Genomic DNA, 14,803 nt, shown 5'->3' with positions numbered 1-14,803 from the left:
CAAGAAAAAGTGTTTGATGTTTAATCACAATATATTAATGATTATTAAAGTGCATAACTTTTTACATTTCCCTGGTTTTACATTCAGATTAACATGCAGTGCTGGGCATATTCTTGCTAAAAAAAAAATAAAAAAAAAACAACAACAAAAAAAGCAACCGAACCTTTGGTCACTGAGTAACCCGCGCTACCAAATGTGCTCCAGCCACCCAGCAAGACCAACATGTTGGTCACTAGTGATCACCAGCTCCTGGCAGGACCCCAGCAACATGCTGACATCGCTGAACAACTGTGGCTCAGTTCATAGAGCGAGTTGCTAAGTGATAGAAAGTTCGGCTTTTCGTTCTTGGCTGTTGTTTTGTTAATATTGCACAAAAACAACAACACCATGCTGGGTTTTTCTTTAGTAGGGTAGGCTAGACCACAACAGTGGTGAGAACGTTTTACATTTCTTTTCAAAATGAATCTTTTCAATAGTTTACAATAAAATACAATACTTCCACACATTTGGTCCAGCGCTTTGCCATACAAATATGGTTTGCCAATGTGAATAGAAAGGCAATTTTCTAACAAATGTATTTGTCGCAAAAAAAACACAAATCAAGGTGCAACCAAGCAACATTTAACATGTTTAGGATTTAAGAGTTACTCATTTATGTCAATTATGTTGTATAATAAAACTAATCAGCACATCACTAACTTACAGACGAAAAAATTGATCAATCTTCACGCATAAATGCACAAGATTATAACTATTTACTTTTTCTAAGGGTTATGAGACATATTATACTTAACCCGTAGTGTCAGGCTTACTTACTTGTTTCCACATAAAAGGCGCCTTATAAATAGTTCATGCAGATGGTACTTGATGCTCGAACTCTTATTTCCACTGTTACAAAACACCCAGCACTAGCGATCCCACATAACTGAGGTAGTTATGCAATTTGTGTTAAATTTGCTGTATGTCACAATAACGAGATGATCCAAGGTTAATATCAAACTGATGAAGGCTTTTGTACCTTGATCAAAAAGTACTTTCAAATAATGTCATCGACCCATGGATCCCTATTTTGGTAGGCAGGTGACCATGCACTCAGCGTAAAAATGGGAGCAACTTCATTTTGGTGCCAGGGCAAGTCTAGTCAAGTGTGTTTGGAACCGCAATGGGCCCCATGGGGCGTTGCGGCACCCCTGACGCACCTGGTAATTTGGTAACAGAAAGTAGACTATGCTCGCCGTCGAAATGGGTCCATGCCATTTTTGTGACAGGAAAAGTCTATTTATTATTGACACATACGTGGCCAACTACATCATCCGCAAAGGGGAGTTCTTGCAGTTTTCCTGCCAATGTCATGCAGGGTAACAACAGTAAGTTTAATAAATGTAATTCTGTTTCCGCGAAGTCAAGTACGGCATGCACTCTGACAGCCCTGATTTGAATGAAAATGAAGGATGCTGCCACAATTGGTCCGGTCTCAGATAGGTTCCATACCCACGCCCTGTTATGTCCAATTCTACCAGAACAAAGGCTAACAAAATACTAAAAGAAAGAGAAAGAAAATTCCTGTTGCGCACAATTAGAGTACACTTTGTGCTAGACTTCCGTTGTGTCCAAAAATAGGACCCATGGTCTAAAATCCTGAGTTGGTATCATTTCAACAAAAAATATCACTGTTTATGTTGGTAAAAAGAAGATTCAGAATGTTGTATCATTTGCCTCAATTTAGACATTAGGCACAGGAACACCAATTGAACTGGATCCGAAGTACAGTAAAAGTATATTCAACTGCTTTCTTCCTTGGAGTTGAGAAGATCTATCAGTTGCTCTACCTGAAAAACATTAATGTAAAATAAATTCACACATGCTATTTCTTTTTGCTTAATCAGAAAACACAAATAATGTGCATGAGAGAGAATTAACATACTGTAGATGTCATGTCAGAGACAAAATGACTAATGTGACAGTGCAACTACAGAATAAAGATCTTTGAGATCATTAAATGATGAGCCATCCATTCAAACATACATCATCTACCTCTAATCTTGCTTAAGGGTGATTTGGGCAACAGTTGGAGTTGACTGTGGCTTAGACGGGGAGTAGCCAATCACAAGGCATATCATGACAAAAACATTCATTCACACATACTGGCAATTTAGAGTCTCCAACATGCATTTAGGAGTTTGATGGCAGTTTGGAGTACCCATATAAGCACCTCACTAAGCACACAAACTCCACTAAGCTGCCCTATAAAGTTAATATTCTCAACTGTACAACTACTAAAGAGCGTAGCATAATAATATAGGGGAAAGCTTACCGTAATGAACCAGTAGGAATTTAATCTGTAGAACAGGCGTGACATGAAGCTCATCTGGCTGGCAGGTGCCAGAACATGAAGGTGTAGATGTGTGACTGAACAGAAGGGGGGCCAATGGAACCCAAACCTGTAGAGAAAGCAAGTTTAATTGAGAACCAGAAACAAGTACAAACTGTGATGTCATACAGCGTTTGGGCCACAGATAAATAAAATAACAATAATGATCATCAGATTTTTTTTTTTTCAAGGAGCGGCCCATTATGTCGAAAGCCTTTGATATCCAGTTTAAGGTCCATGTACTAACTAGTAGGCCTATGCAAATTGTCTTCAATGGTAAGATACGCCTGCTTACACTAGAATGACAGGGACAAACTATTAAGTAATGTTTCCCCCACCCCCACTACTACTGTCACTTAAGGTTTAAAATTACACAATTACATATACCTGGTCAACTAATGTGCAGCATTAGGAACACCAATAGGCCCAACTAGGAGCCATGTGTCACGCACTCCTAATCAAGGATCTCAAATACATGTATAACAGCATGAATAAATGTTCTTTCAGTGAAAATTACAATAAAATAAAACATCAAATATAATCCAAACAATGTGCAACTGTTCAATTAAAATTATTCAAATGGAGGAATGGACTATTAATTAAATGTATAATTAACCAATAAACTACTTACGACTCTAACTACATGCTTTCCATGAAGCCATTTGAGCATTTGGGGACATATTCTCCCGTTTGTTTTTACATTAAGTCCAGTTTGTTTGTTTGTTCGTTTTTTTTTTTCCGCGCCTGTCTTGTGCAACGTTTATTCTGTCCAGATTTCTGACACACCCACCATGTCCAACCTGGAAATGCATGTGCAAACACCAAACAGACATGAATCGGTGTTGTCGAAGGGTGCCCCTGATTTACGTAGAGTGGTGTTTTAATGAAATGTGAATTGCAGAGATTTATTTAGAAAATATGTCACACTTTAAATGTGAAATTGACTTGCATTGTGGATCTGGACGTTATACTGATCGTCGCAAGTGACGTGTGTGCAGCTCATCTACAGGTTTTTGTATTCACTTATTAATGAATCCAATACATGCAATTTAATCAGAATACAAAAAGAAGCCATTGCAAAGTCAGTAAAAGTAGATCAGGTTGCCAAGCAGCGCATCGCGCGCATGGCCCACACTTGATCAAATACTCTACAAACAAATGATTAAATATCTATAATTCACTGCAACGTTATTATGATGTCTGTTGATGTTTCTGATCAGCGCTACAAAATTTCAAGCCCCCACCAGCATGTGGAAATGGTCCTCACTGGTGAAAAATACAGTAAATTGGAGTTGCTCCCGTTTTTCACCAATTAATATGATATACTGCAATTAGCCAACGTTCGGCTATCAGTGTAATGTTGTAGGGAACCCCCCCTGTAATAATATTACAAATATATTTCAAATAACTTGCTGTATTACTACGTAACTGCCTCAATATAATATACCCCCAATCCCAACACTGCATACTAGCACATATCAATAATACTGAATAATTGCTCAAACCACTTGCCATACGTCTGACAACAAAAAGAAAGAATTAGCAAACAAGAAACATGTGACGCCACAATACATTCAAAATTGCTTACCAGAGAGAAAACAAGCACAATTTGTGTTTTTTTAGGCATAAAATAGTATTAATTCTCAAAAACAAATTTATTTATTTATTTATTTTTAACTGTTCATCTACAACAGTTTTACTCTAAAACCATTATACAAAAAATGTTGGCGACCACTGAATTAGATAGGTTAAGAGTTGTGTGCTGGAATGTAGCTCACCTGACATCGCTGAGATCAGTCACATTGTTTTTCTGCAGGATTTCCTTCCCTATCTCCACCATGTGTTTTACTGCATATGAGAACAAATACAGGACAATAAGCAAACTGTTAAAATATACAGTATGAACATGCAAGGTTGGATAATGGTAGGTACAGCAGATGTAAAAAACTTTAAAAAAAAAAAAAACTCTCCACACCAGTTTTTGTGATATGTTTTCCCCACCATTAGTGTTACCTGTAACCTTACAACTCTATCGATTGTTTTTAATATAAAACTTTTAGAGAGTGGAAGTAAAAAAGATGTGATGTGGTTGTGTTCAGTATTAACAAATCAGTACTTGTACTGAACATCCCATGCCATCAAACCTTTCTACCGAAAATGTTTAATGTGGTGCCGAGGACCAATGAGTCTTTCCCAAAAAGACTGAATTAAGTAATAAAAGCCAAAGGTGCTGACACAAATTAGTCAGTCGAATGCGTTAATATTTATGCAACCACATTTTCCCCTTATTCATTTTTATTTGTTTCACTCTATCTTTTGAGTTGAGTCATGCTTACGTCACAAAAGCCTGTCTAGCAAGTAAGATTGTTTGCTGTCAATACTCAACTTGATGTGCCTGTGCTTGAGGTACTTGTAACGTGACTGCCACAATCAATGAGCATTCAGCATACTGTATCACAAATATGTGAAAATGTGACTTTACCTAAGGGCACGTGTTCTTTGCGGAGTGATTTACAGTTTCCAACATGCTTAGTCGGGACAACTAGGTAATGGTGCGGCGCTCCAGGCTTGATGTCTCTGAAACATGATATATCCTCATCCTGTGGTACACAATGGACTTGGATGAAGCAACATAATGAGAGACCCCTTTCAGACCCCAGTTCACTTCAGTAAAACATTCCTTCAAATGTACTTGTTACAATAGGAACAACGAGCAAACGGTCTGTAAACAAGAGATGAGTAGAATTAACCTCCTCGTGTAATAAACACACTAAATGAACCCAAGGACAGAATATGAGACCAATATATATTTTTTTAGCAAACCGTTGTAATATGAATTACAGTATCGAGTGACTCGACTCGAACGACATGCTAGCTAGCGAGTACAGTATGCTACGACTATTTTACACGTTATATTAAAATGTTCTCACATAGTGGAGAAGTTCCGTGTCCATTTCGTGATTAACAATCCTGCAAAAAATACATTTTTTGTCATATCCTTCGGCTAAAACGTTAGTATTGGAATTATCCTGCACAGGTTGTGTGACGGTAACGTCGGATCCCTCCATTTTTAAGAGTGCAATTGGAAGACTACGAGAGAAGCCTAGAGGGAGGGCGCGTTCAGAAATAAATTCGAGCGTGCACTGGTTCACTTCGACCGTTCGGAAACGTGGTTGTGTCCGAATGTCCACCCTTATCCAGTAACTCAATATATATCCTGTGCCGTATGTAATACAATAGCCCTGTCCAAATACCCACACCACATCCAACAGTCCTTAATGTCGTGAACACCTAGAAGAAATGTATGTAGTGTTCAGATTGCAGATTACAAGTGTGCGAAACTGTAGGATTGGGACGGTGCGTGTGACGCCATCAATTTGCGCCATAGTGTAAACGTCAGCGTCAATCTTCTCAAATCGCGTACGGTATTGTTTGAAAGGGAATTCAACGAGGAATTAAAATCATTTAATAGATTGATGAATATTTTAGTAACCTTGTGGCTATAATGATTTTTGTTTTCATGAAATGTAATACTTCACATGTTCTCTAAAACAAAAGTTTCAGAGATGTAAAATGTTTTGTTTAGCAGCATTAAGGATTGAAAGTCTGCATACCTCAAACATTCGTTTAATATTTATTGAATATTAATTGAAAGTTGAGTAAACACTAAATATTTATCGAAAGTTGAATATTCCTTGAGTATTCATTGGCTATTCATTGCAAATCGGACTCCTTATTGCTGCTAAACAAAAAAATTAACTCTCTGAAATGTTTATGTTTTAGAGAACGCGGTCAAATTATTGGTCAAAAGGTCAAGTTAATAAATTACGCACCAATCTTTTGCAGATTAAGATGGGATAGGCTCCAACACGCACGCAACCCTCATGAGGATAAGAGGCTCGGATAATGGATGGATTCTTTCTTAAATTCCCTTTCCACCAATACATGTTTTGTGAATATTGGCCCAGTTGTTCCTGAGATATATACAAGGTCAAAGAAAGGTGACCAAGCCCCTTTTTGCCAAATTAATAAAATTGGTGGGTCGTAACTCCCAAACGCCTGCTCGGATTGACCAAAAATTTGAGATTTAGTGTTGTGCCATCACTATCAACAAGTACACTGCATTCATTAAAATGAAAATCTGCTTGGTTAAAACTACTGGGTGATTGGGCATGGAATGACCCAGAATCCTCTTCTGTATCCTACTTTTGCCATGCACATAAGCGTGTAGAACTGCGATGTTATGTATTAATAATGTATGAATGGTTAGGTTTGTATATGTATATATTTGCCCACTGTGTACATTCCCTGACGTTCTTGTCGTTCATCTATTTTGTAGAAACAACAATTTAGAACCTGCCTTTAATTAATCCATTGGTTTTAGAAATGTCTCATATGAAAGCTATGACCATCCCAAATTATGTACATGTAAACTAAAATAAATTTGATTCACTGAAGAAAGCTTTATCATTGAATCAACACAGAAAGGTCAGATTTTGGCAAGACAAACGCTTTGTCGACAACAAAGAGTAATGTGAAAATTTAACAAATTTACTTAAAATACAAAATAATGTTGCTTAACATCAGTGAATGAAGTAGTGAAGATCCATATTCAATATCTTGACTTTCATGAGCTTGAGGACAATCCATTTGGTTTGGCAATGATTCATGCCATTTATTGATTAAGTCACCAGGAAAAGCAATTAAAGCAGTCCCAGAGTTCATCAACATTCTTTGGTTTCTTCTTCCATGCTTACCGCTTTACATTCTAACCCAGACATGCTCAATGATGCTCATGCCTAGTGATTGGGCTGGCCAGTGATACACCACTAACCCGACACATTAGCGTGTAGAACGAGCTTGAACTTTTTATTGCTCCTGACAGAGATGACGCACACATTTTCCAGCCATCGCTACAGCAGCGCAATTTTTTTACACTCTCTTTTCAAGTGTCGTCCTTTTCTCTTGTGATTCTTCTTCACTGCTTCACTTCGCCAACCACCCTTTCAAATAAAATATTCAACACTGCCCTCTGCTGTACTGCACAGTATCACACTAAATGACTTACTAATTAATTGCAATATTATTTCAATGAAAATATACTATTTCAGGTGTTACAACATTCCCCCCCAAAATAAAAGTTGTCCTCGTTTGCATAGATTTGCAGTAGTCATAGCATACAATAGCTCAAATTACAAAAAATGCAATATCCAAATTAACGCACAAGGTTTTACATTAAACAATAGCTTTAACTACCATTTAAAAAGATGGATTGGCATAAATTGGTTCAAATGCATTTCACTGGGTTTCTACCACAATTGAGAACTTTTTTTCCAACAGACCTAGGCTGTGACGGAGAGCCCCTACACATCCTCCACCCGAACGCTGAGCACCGGTTGCCCTGAGGGATGCGTGCCAAGCCCTCAAGCCCACCGAAACAACATCATTGTCAAATTTGCTGTGGTCGGTCTGATCTTAAAAGGAGATGAAAAAGATGGGGAAGCCTGAATGTGGCACAGGGAGAGGCATAATCCTCCATCATAACCATGAAAGTCCTTACCACACCAACCCAAGGTACAGGAAGAAAACAAAATCTTCCAAGTCAGCAATAGAACAGCTTCACCAAGACATCTGATGAAGTATCAGCAGTCTCAGAAAGCTCAGATGAAGAGGAATGTTTCTGGCCTCATGGTATATTATTATATTATTTTAAAGAAAATATACACTTTCAGGTGCTGCAGTAGCACCATCCTGCTGCAGAATTTGACCTCTTTTATGGTTGGGAATGTAAAAGGTAGCTAATAGAATCACAAAATTCATCTTGTCTTCTTAATGGTTATTAAGGTAGCTAATACTTCTTAATATTTTTGACTATTGATACTGGCTTCCACCCTATAAATCTCTTGCGCACACCCATACTGGATTGAAGCCAAGGCCATGATTTTTCCGCTGTTTTTTGGGGGAGAATCTTGGATTATGCAAGTTCTAGAAGGTCTCCTGCAATATTTGCGGCAGCTGTGATGTAATTCAACTGAAGAGTCATCTGATATCCAGATCCACCTGCCACTTTTCCAGCTACCATCCTTTTAGCGGGTCTTGGCAATTTTTTTTAATTGCCTTTTATTCAGTGCATGTTTCTGGGCACTGATTGGACAATGGAGGCCATTTTGAGACATAAATCTACAAACTGTTCTGGTTGACACGGGGACTAGAGGTGACCAAGCCTGGTAGAGCTTTGCTGCAGTGCAAAAAGGGCTGACTTTGGATTTTCAAACCAACAAATGGTCCTCCTGAGCAGTTGTCTTGCTGGGGCTGCTGGGCCTGGGCTTGTCAAAAACATCTCCAGTCTCTTCCTATCTTTTTCTTATTTATTTCACATGACGCTAAAGGATAATGTAATCATGGCAGTCATGATCTAAACACAGAGCAAAGGGTAGACTGATAGGAGCCACCAGCATGACTTTTGTTGTCCCGGCATGAAAGTCCATTGTTTCAGAGGTGTCGCGTTCACACCTCCTTTGTTGCAGCCTTGATCCAATCTTCCTGCAGTCATCTCCTGAGGGTCTTGTCATTAGCATGGTCCAAACTTTGGTTACACTTAAAGGATTTCATACATTTGACTATTAAAGGAATATAGGAATTTGAGCTTGGTGTAGACCATTAGATGTTGCTGCATCCTGTGTGTGACTGGTGGAGCGGAACGGTGTGTGGGGTGCAGGAATGTGCAAGAATGGAATGTTTTAGAAGCAGACGGTGCTGAGCGAGACGAGATAACTCGGGGGGCAGTGGATGAATGAGAAGCCATCAAAAGATCACACGCAGGAGGAGCCACGGGATTCGGCGGGGGAGAAAGACCAATGAGAGCAATCTTAAGTTAACTGCAAGATACACATGGCCAATAGAATCATGCCAGGATGCCTTTGTCTCTGTGTCATTTGCATATTGTGTAGTATGAATTATTGCTGAGCAACAGAGGCGAGCAGAGCTGTATTGAGAGGGACCCAAGCCCAAAGTGTAGACTTGTGTGTTAGGAATAAATCCACTCGTGTGTGAAAATGCCGGCTTGCTGATACCTTTTTATTGCAGAACGAGCGCGCATATTGTTGGATGAGTGACAGTTGCAGAAGGTCACAAATTGGAGTCAGATTACTAACTTAAATTTATGTTGATTGAGAAATACTTCCAACAACGCGAAGACACATTGAAGGTGTCAGCCACCTCAGCAGTGAATCTGTTCTTGAACCTCTTGGTTGTCAATGCTTTGGTCTCTGGGTGAATCTTCGGCATGTTGTCAGAGGTCAAGTCGCAGTTGATATGAAGGTCTGGTGTGCTAGGGTTCTTTTTATATACTGTATTTTCGTGACCATAAGGCGCACTTTAAAGTCCCAAATTTTCCCCAATACAAACGAGAGGCGCCTCGTAATGCGACACGCCTATTGTATAGACCAGAGGTATTCAGTTAAAAGTCACAGAGGTCTACGACGAAAATTTCTTCCAATTAAAAGGTCCGAACCAAAGTTCAACTTCCCGAAATGTCTAGCCTAGGTTCACATTTTTATATAGTTTCAATATTTAGTCATTTTCAACAGAGCACACTTATATACTAAATATTTAGCAATGTTCCCATTAAACACCTTTGCCAGTCAAACAAATATAAGGCGTTTATTTCACATTCAAGAAATGTGGCTCCAGGAATTTAAGGGTGCCACTTCCAAAAAAAACTGTAAAATATCTCCTGCAGAAATATATCAAGTGCTAAGCATTGAGTTAACATCTTTTACCTTTTTTTTTTTTAAATCATTGTTGTTTTCTGCTCAGCTGACGTGGGGGCGTTCACTTCAGCACCTGTTTCCTGTCTTGTCGTCACGGCTGGAGAGACGCGCCCACCTGCCACGCACCTGTTGCCCATTGATTACCTTGCTATTTAAATGCGCCGCGCTGACGTCTCAGCGTTGGATTATTCCCTTGTGCGCATGTCCATGTTCCAAGTGTTTACGCTCGCCATTCTTGTTAACTGCTTTACGTGTTTCTCCACCTCCTTTCCGCCCATTGACTATGCACCCAGCCTTTGTCCTTCTCGGCCGTGTTTGCTCGCCAATTGGCTCATCTTACCCTTTGGTGGTAAGCGATTTTTGTTCGGTTTTTGTTCCTTGCCTTTTGCAAGCTTTTTCTGTTTTCTGCGTAGTTTTCCTGGTGTGATTTTTCCACCAGCGATTTATGTTCCACTTTCGGTACCGCGTAATTGTTTGTATAGATCTGTTTTTGTATATAGATTTTGCTACTGGAGTAATAAATTCCTTGATCACGAATCTCTCTTCTCTGAGCCTGCGTTCCGGCGCTGCCGGAAAAGCAAACCCAACAGACACCACTTTTTCTTTTGAATATTATTTTAACTTCTCTTAATGATAAAAATGAGTGTAAAATATTTGCTTGTAGGACTGATTTTCAGGAGTTGATAACCGCTGCAGTATGTCCAGTTAGAACACAATATTGTCCAGATGAGGAATAATCAAACCAGTTTGGTCCATGTAAACTTTAATTTGTTTCGATATGGATGTGTGTATGTGTGGTTTCTGTAGAGCAAATAAAAAGAAAACATGAGCGGATACAATGGAAAGCCTCATCGACACAACATTAATTGCCGTAGTCATAACCATAACAAATCAACAAAACAGCACAAGCAACATTAGCTGAAATGCCCACAAACAAATCGCGTTCCCACAAAAAATGATATTTTATGTTGAGTCACTTACATGCTAATGCACGCACACCTTGTGGTTGGATGGCTTCGGAGAGAATGACTGTACATCCCTTGTCTGTTACCTTTCGTGGGTCCTAAAATAGGTGGCTAAAAACATGCCCATCTAAAATTCAATTGTATGAACAGGCGAGCCACCAGAGGGTGCTACAACGGCATACTACAAAACAACCTGACCTTTTTAACAGCCGCCCCCAAATCTGAGAAGCAGATTTGTATCCCTTGAAGCCAGTTAATTGTCTTCTTCTGGTGGAAAGGCGGGCAACTTTATGAGGCGAGACATCAGTCTTACGAAAATTTTGTCATTCACGCGAACCTCTGCCGGTTGGATCCTATTGTCTCTTCCCTGTATAGTAGTCTTAACTATTCCGACAAGCCAAAGGGCTCTCTGAGACTGTGGGTCCGCCAACATCACCACAGCTCCGACCCTGAGGTCATCCTTGTCCTCTGTCCATTTGTTAAGAGTTTGTAAGGCGGGCAGGTGATTTTGTGTGAAGCATTTCCAAAACTGGTCACCAAGAATTTGACTATGTCTCCAACGCTTCCTGCTCAGAAGATCGGATTCGGGGTACACCACCTGTGGCAGAGATGAATCATGCCGCCCCGTCAAGAGTGTATTTGGTGTAATGGGATCGGGATCTGCGATGTCAGATGGGTCATGATGGGTTTGAGTGACCCAAAGTTTTGTACTTTCCGATGCGCACTCAACGGGAAGGTGTTCAAGCGTTTCTGGGTGACTGGTTGCCCACTGCCTGAGTTCAAATCCACCTTCTGCCAGCAAATCTCGTAGTTTGTTGGCTAGTGACTTAGCTTTCTCGACTGATGGTAAACTTTTCAGCCAATTGTCTACGTAGAAACAACGCTCAATTGCCGCACGCACATCTTCATTAGGTTGACTGTTATTTGTCACATGCATTTGCAAAGCAAACGTAGCACAGCAAGGGCTTGAGACGGTTCCGAACAACAGAACTAACCACTGGTACACTTCAGGGGGTTCAGTCACTGTGTTCCGCCAGAGAAATCTCAGGTACGACTGATCTTCGGGAAGGAGACGTATCTGGTGGGACATTCCCTTTATGTCGCTGCTAATGGACACCATATTCTTTCTGAACCGCAACAAGATCCCCAAAAGACTTGAGGTTAGTCTGGGGCCGGGCAGCAGATGTTCATTCGGTGATAGTCCTTTATACTTGAGTGAACAGTTAAACACTATTCGGTTTTTGGCATTGTGCGTTACCGTGTGATGGGGAATGTACCAACCTTCGCTGGAATCGACTTCGTCAGGTGGGATTTTCTTGATGTATCCCAAGGTGGGTAGCTTGTTGATCTCGTTTTTATAAGCTATCAACTTACTATTATCCTTTGTTAACCTTTTCTCCATACTGCGTGAATGAGGTAGAACAGCTTCTTTGGGTGCGACCAGCTGTGGCAGATTCTTTCTCCACGACAAGAGTGTGGCATATCTGGAGGCACCATTTACGTCACCCTTGACAGGTTTTTGGGATAACGTCTCGAGTGCTTCAGTGTCATCCCTGGACCTGATAACCACCCTCTCACTTCGATAAGGCAAGATGTCCAACTGCCATAAACGTTCGACATGAGTAAGAAGATTGGCTTGGGGTGGCTGAGTGGAGGTGAAATGGCATTGCGCGGAGTGGGGGGAATGCTTCAGGTACCGGGAAGGACCTTGCAGGGTCCAGCCCATCGCTGTCTTGATTGCAGCTGGACCGTCAAGTGGTCCGCGCCGGACACGCTCTGTTGGTAGGATGAGGTGTGGATGGTCCGACCCTATTAGGAGCAGTGGTTGTGCATTATATATTTCAGGGATTGGCAACTCTCTCAGGTGGTGATATTTCGTCTTGAGGGCGGCTACTGGGTAGGAATGACTTCCTAGAGCTAGCTCTTTAGCTGCAAAGGCATCTTGTATTTGGTATTTATAATTGGGATTGGTCGCTGAGGACACGGTGAATGACACAGAGGCACCATGAATGATACAGACATCTTGCCGTACAGTGCGCAGGTGTAAGTCCTCCGGGCTCCCCAGGATACCTAATGCTTGAGCTGCCTCGTGAAGTAGAAAAGAACGCTCCGATCCATCATCGAGCACAGCATGGGTGTCGAGTGATGCATCTCCATGTCTCAGGGTGACAGGAATAATTTTGAGCAGCACTTTATTGTGTCCAATTGGTCTGTCCACATAGAGTGTTTCGGCGGTAGAATTTATTGCACGGGGGCTGTCGGCCATGATCGGATGGATGGATGTGGGAGTGGGAAATTCACCGGCATTTACCTCATGAAGCACTTCCAAGTGTTTCCCTTTGCATTTATTACATCTTGCCTTTAAAGTGCATTGTGATGAGAAATGGTTACGCCCACATCTCCAGCACCTCTTGTATGTCTTAATCCAGTTATTAATTTGCTCTTTTGTGAGAATCTTAAAGTTTGTACACTGGTTGAGATAGTGTTGAGTGGTGTTACAGAATGGGCAGAATTTTTTTGGTTCTATTGTAGTTTCTTCGGGTTCGCATGTAACTGTTATGCTTTCTATTTGATTATGATCACTACCAAGGAGAACAAATGTACCTCTAGGCCTAACCCCTTGTGCTTGCTCTTTCTTGGTGAAAGGGCGGTCTCTGCTGGCGGTTTGGGGGGACTGCATACTATCATCTTGTACCCTGACTTCGTATTCGAGCCAATCTGATAAGTGTACTAAGGTAGGGATGGGGGTTCTAAGAGGATTAATATGTCTCTTGAAGTCTGCTCTGAGATGATGCGGCAACTTAGTTAATACTCGGGTGACATGTGATCCACATTTTAGCTCCGTTTGGCCTATGTCGCCCAACTGGTCCAGCATTCCTACTAGGGCCCGAACCTTTAGAGCAAACTTTCGGAATGATTTTATGTCACCGCTCTTGATGTTCGGTTCATCCATAAGCTGGGCGATACGCTTCAGTGCTAACTGATGGGGCTGACTGTATTGTTCATTAAGAGCATCCATAGTGTCACTGTATGGATAACGACTGCTACAGTACGAATCGGCTATAAGTAGTGCCTCCTCTAGCCTGAGATGATCTAGTAAAATCTGGTATTTAAATTGTTCTGTCGCATCCCGTGGCAGGAGATTATCGAGTGCGACCTTAAGACATGTGAACTCTCGTGGGTCTTCATTTACAAAATGGGGAATAGTAGGAGTTGGCCCTCGATATGTTGGTTCACCACGAGGTGGTGAAAATGTACGTTGGCGTGTATTGTATCTAGGGGGGTCATATCTGTTCTCTGGACTATCACTTTGTGGGTTGTAACTTGAATCAATGAAGGTGGACATGATTCGTCTTTGATCGCCTGACTCATAGTGATGCTGGTGGTGAGAATAATACTGTCTATTACGCTGCTGGGTGAGTTCATGACGGCATTCACGTAGATTCTGAGACTCATGGTCACGCTGGCAATGGTGTGAAATTGAAAGTTCACGACGGTGATAGTGAGGACTTGCAGACTCACGAAGATGTTGACGCGAACTTGAAGCTTCACTACGGTGGCTGCGCGGACTTGGAGGCTCGCGACGATGATGATGTGGACGACGGTGCTGACGTGGACTTGAAGACTCACGATGGCGATGATGATGTGGGCTTGAAGACTCACGACGGCGTTGGCGTGGACTTGAAGACTCACGG

At 41.1% G+C, this 14,803-nt stretch overlaps 1 protein-coding gene across 1 annotated transcript; it reads right to left on the bottom strand.

Annotated features, from left to right (window-relative positions):
• Positions 1 to 7: 7 nt before the first annotated feature.
• Positions 8 to 5,665, bottom strand: hint3 (histidine triad nucleotide binding protein 3). The gene is made up of 5 exons (XM_088306865.1): positions 5,302 to 5,665; positions 4,854 to 4,971; positions 4,150 to 4,219; positions 2,315 to 2,441; positions 8 to 1,829 (listed from the first exon to the last, which is right to left on the bottom strand). Exons 1-5 carry the CDS (start codon positions 5,437 to 5,439, stop codon positions 1,782 to 1,784), a joined length of 501 nt encoding a protein of 166 aa, XP_088162991.1. The 5' UTR covers positions 5,440 to 5,665; the 3' UTR covers positions 8 to 1,781.
• Positions 5,666 to 14,803: the final 9,138 nt, after the last annotated feature.

Source organism: Idiotropiscis lumnitzeri, chromosome 10 (genome assembly GCF_059441095.1).
Source record: "Idiotropiscis lumnitzeri isolate Australia: NSW breed Sydney's pygmy pipehorse chromosome 10, RoL_Ilum_1.0, whole genome shotgun sequence".
Taxonomy (NCBI): domain Eukaryota; kingdom Metazoa; phylum Chordata; class Actinopteri; order Syngnathiformes; family Syngnathidae; genus Idiotropiscis; species Idiotropiscis lumnitzeri.
Note: the sequence above shows the minus strand (reverse complement) of the source record. Positions and strands in the feature narration are given on the sequence as shown.

Bases quoted from the DNA above. Each gene is read 5' to 3' on its own strand.
- hint3 (XM_088306865.1), bottom strand. From the start codon at position 5,439: ATGGAGGGATCCGACGTTACCGTCACACAACCTGTGCAGGATAATTCC. The intron at 4,972-5,301 runs GTGAGAACATTT...TGTGTACCACAG, and splicing joins ACACGGAACTTCTCCACTAT to GATGAGGATATATCATGTTT. The intron at 2,442-4,149 runs GTGAGCTACATT...CTTTCTCTACAG, and splicing joins ACTGATCTCAGCGATGTCAG to GTTTGGGTTCCATTGGCCCC.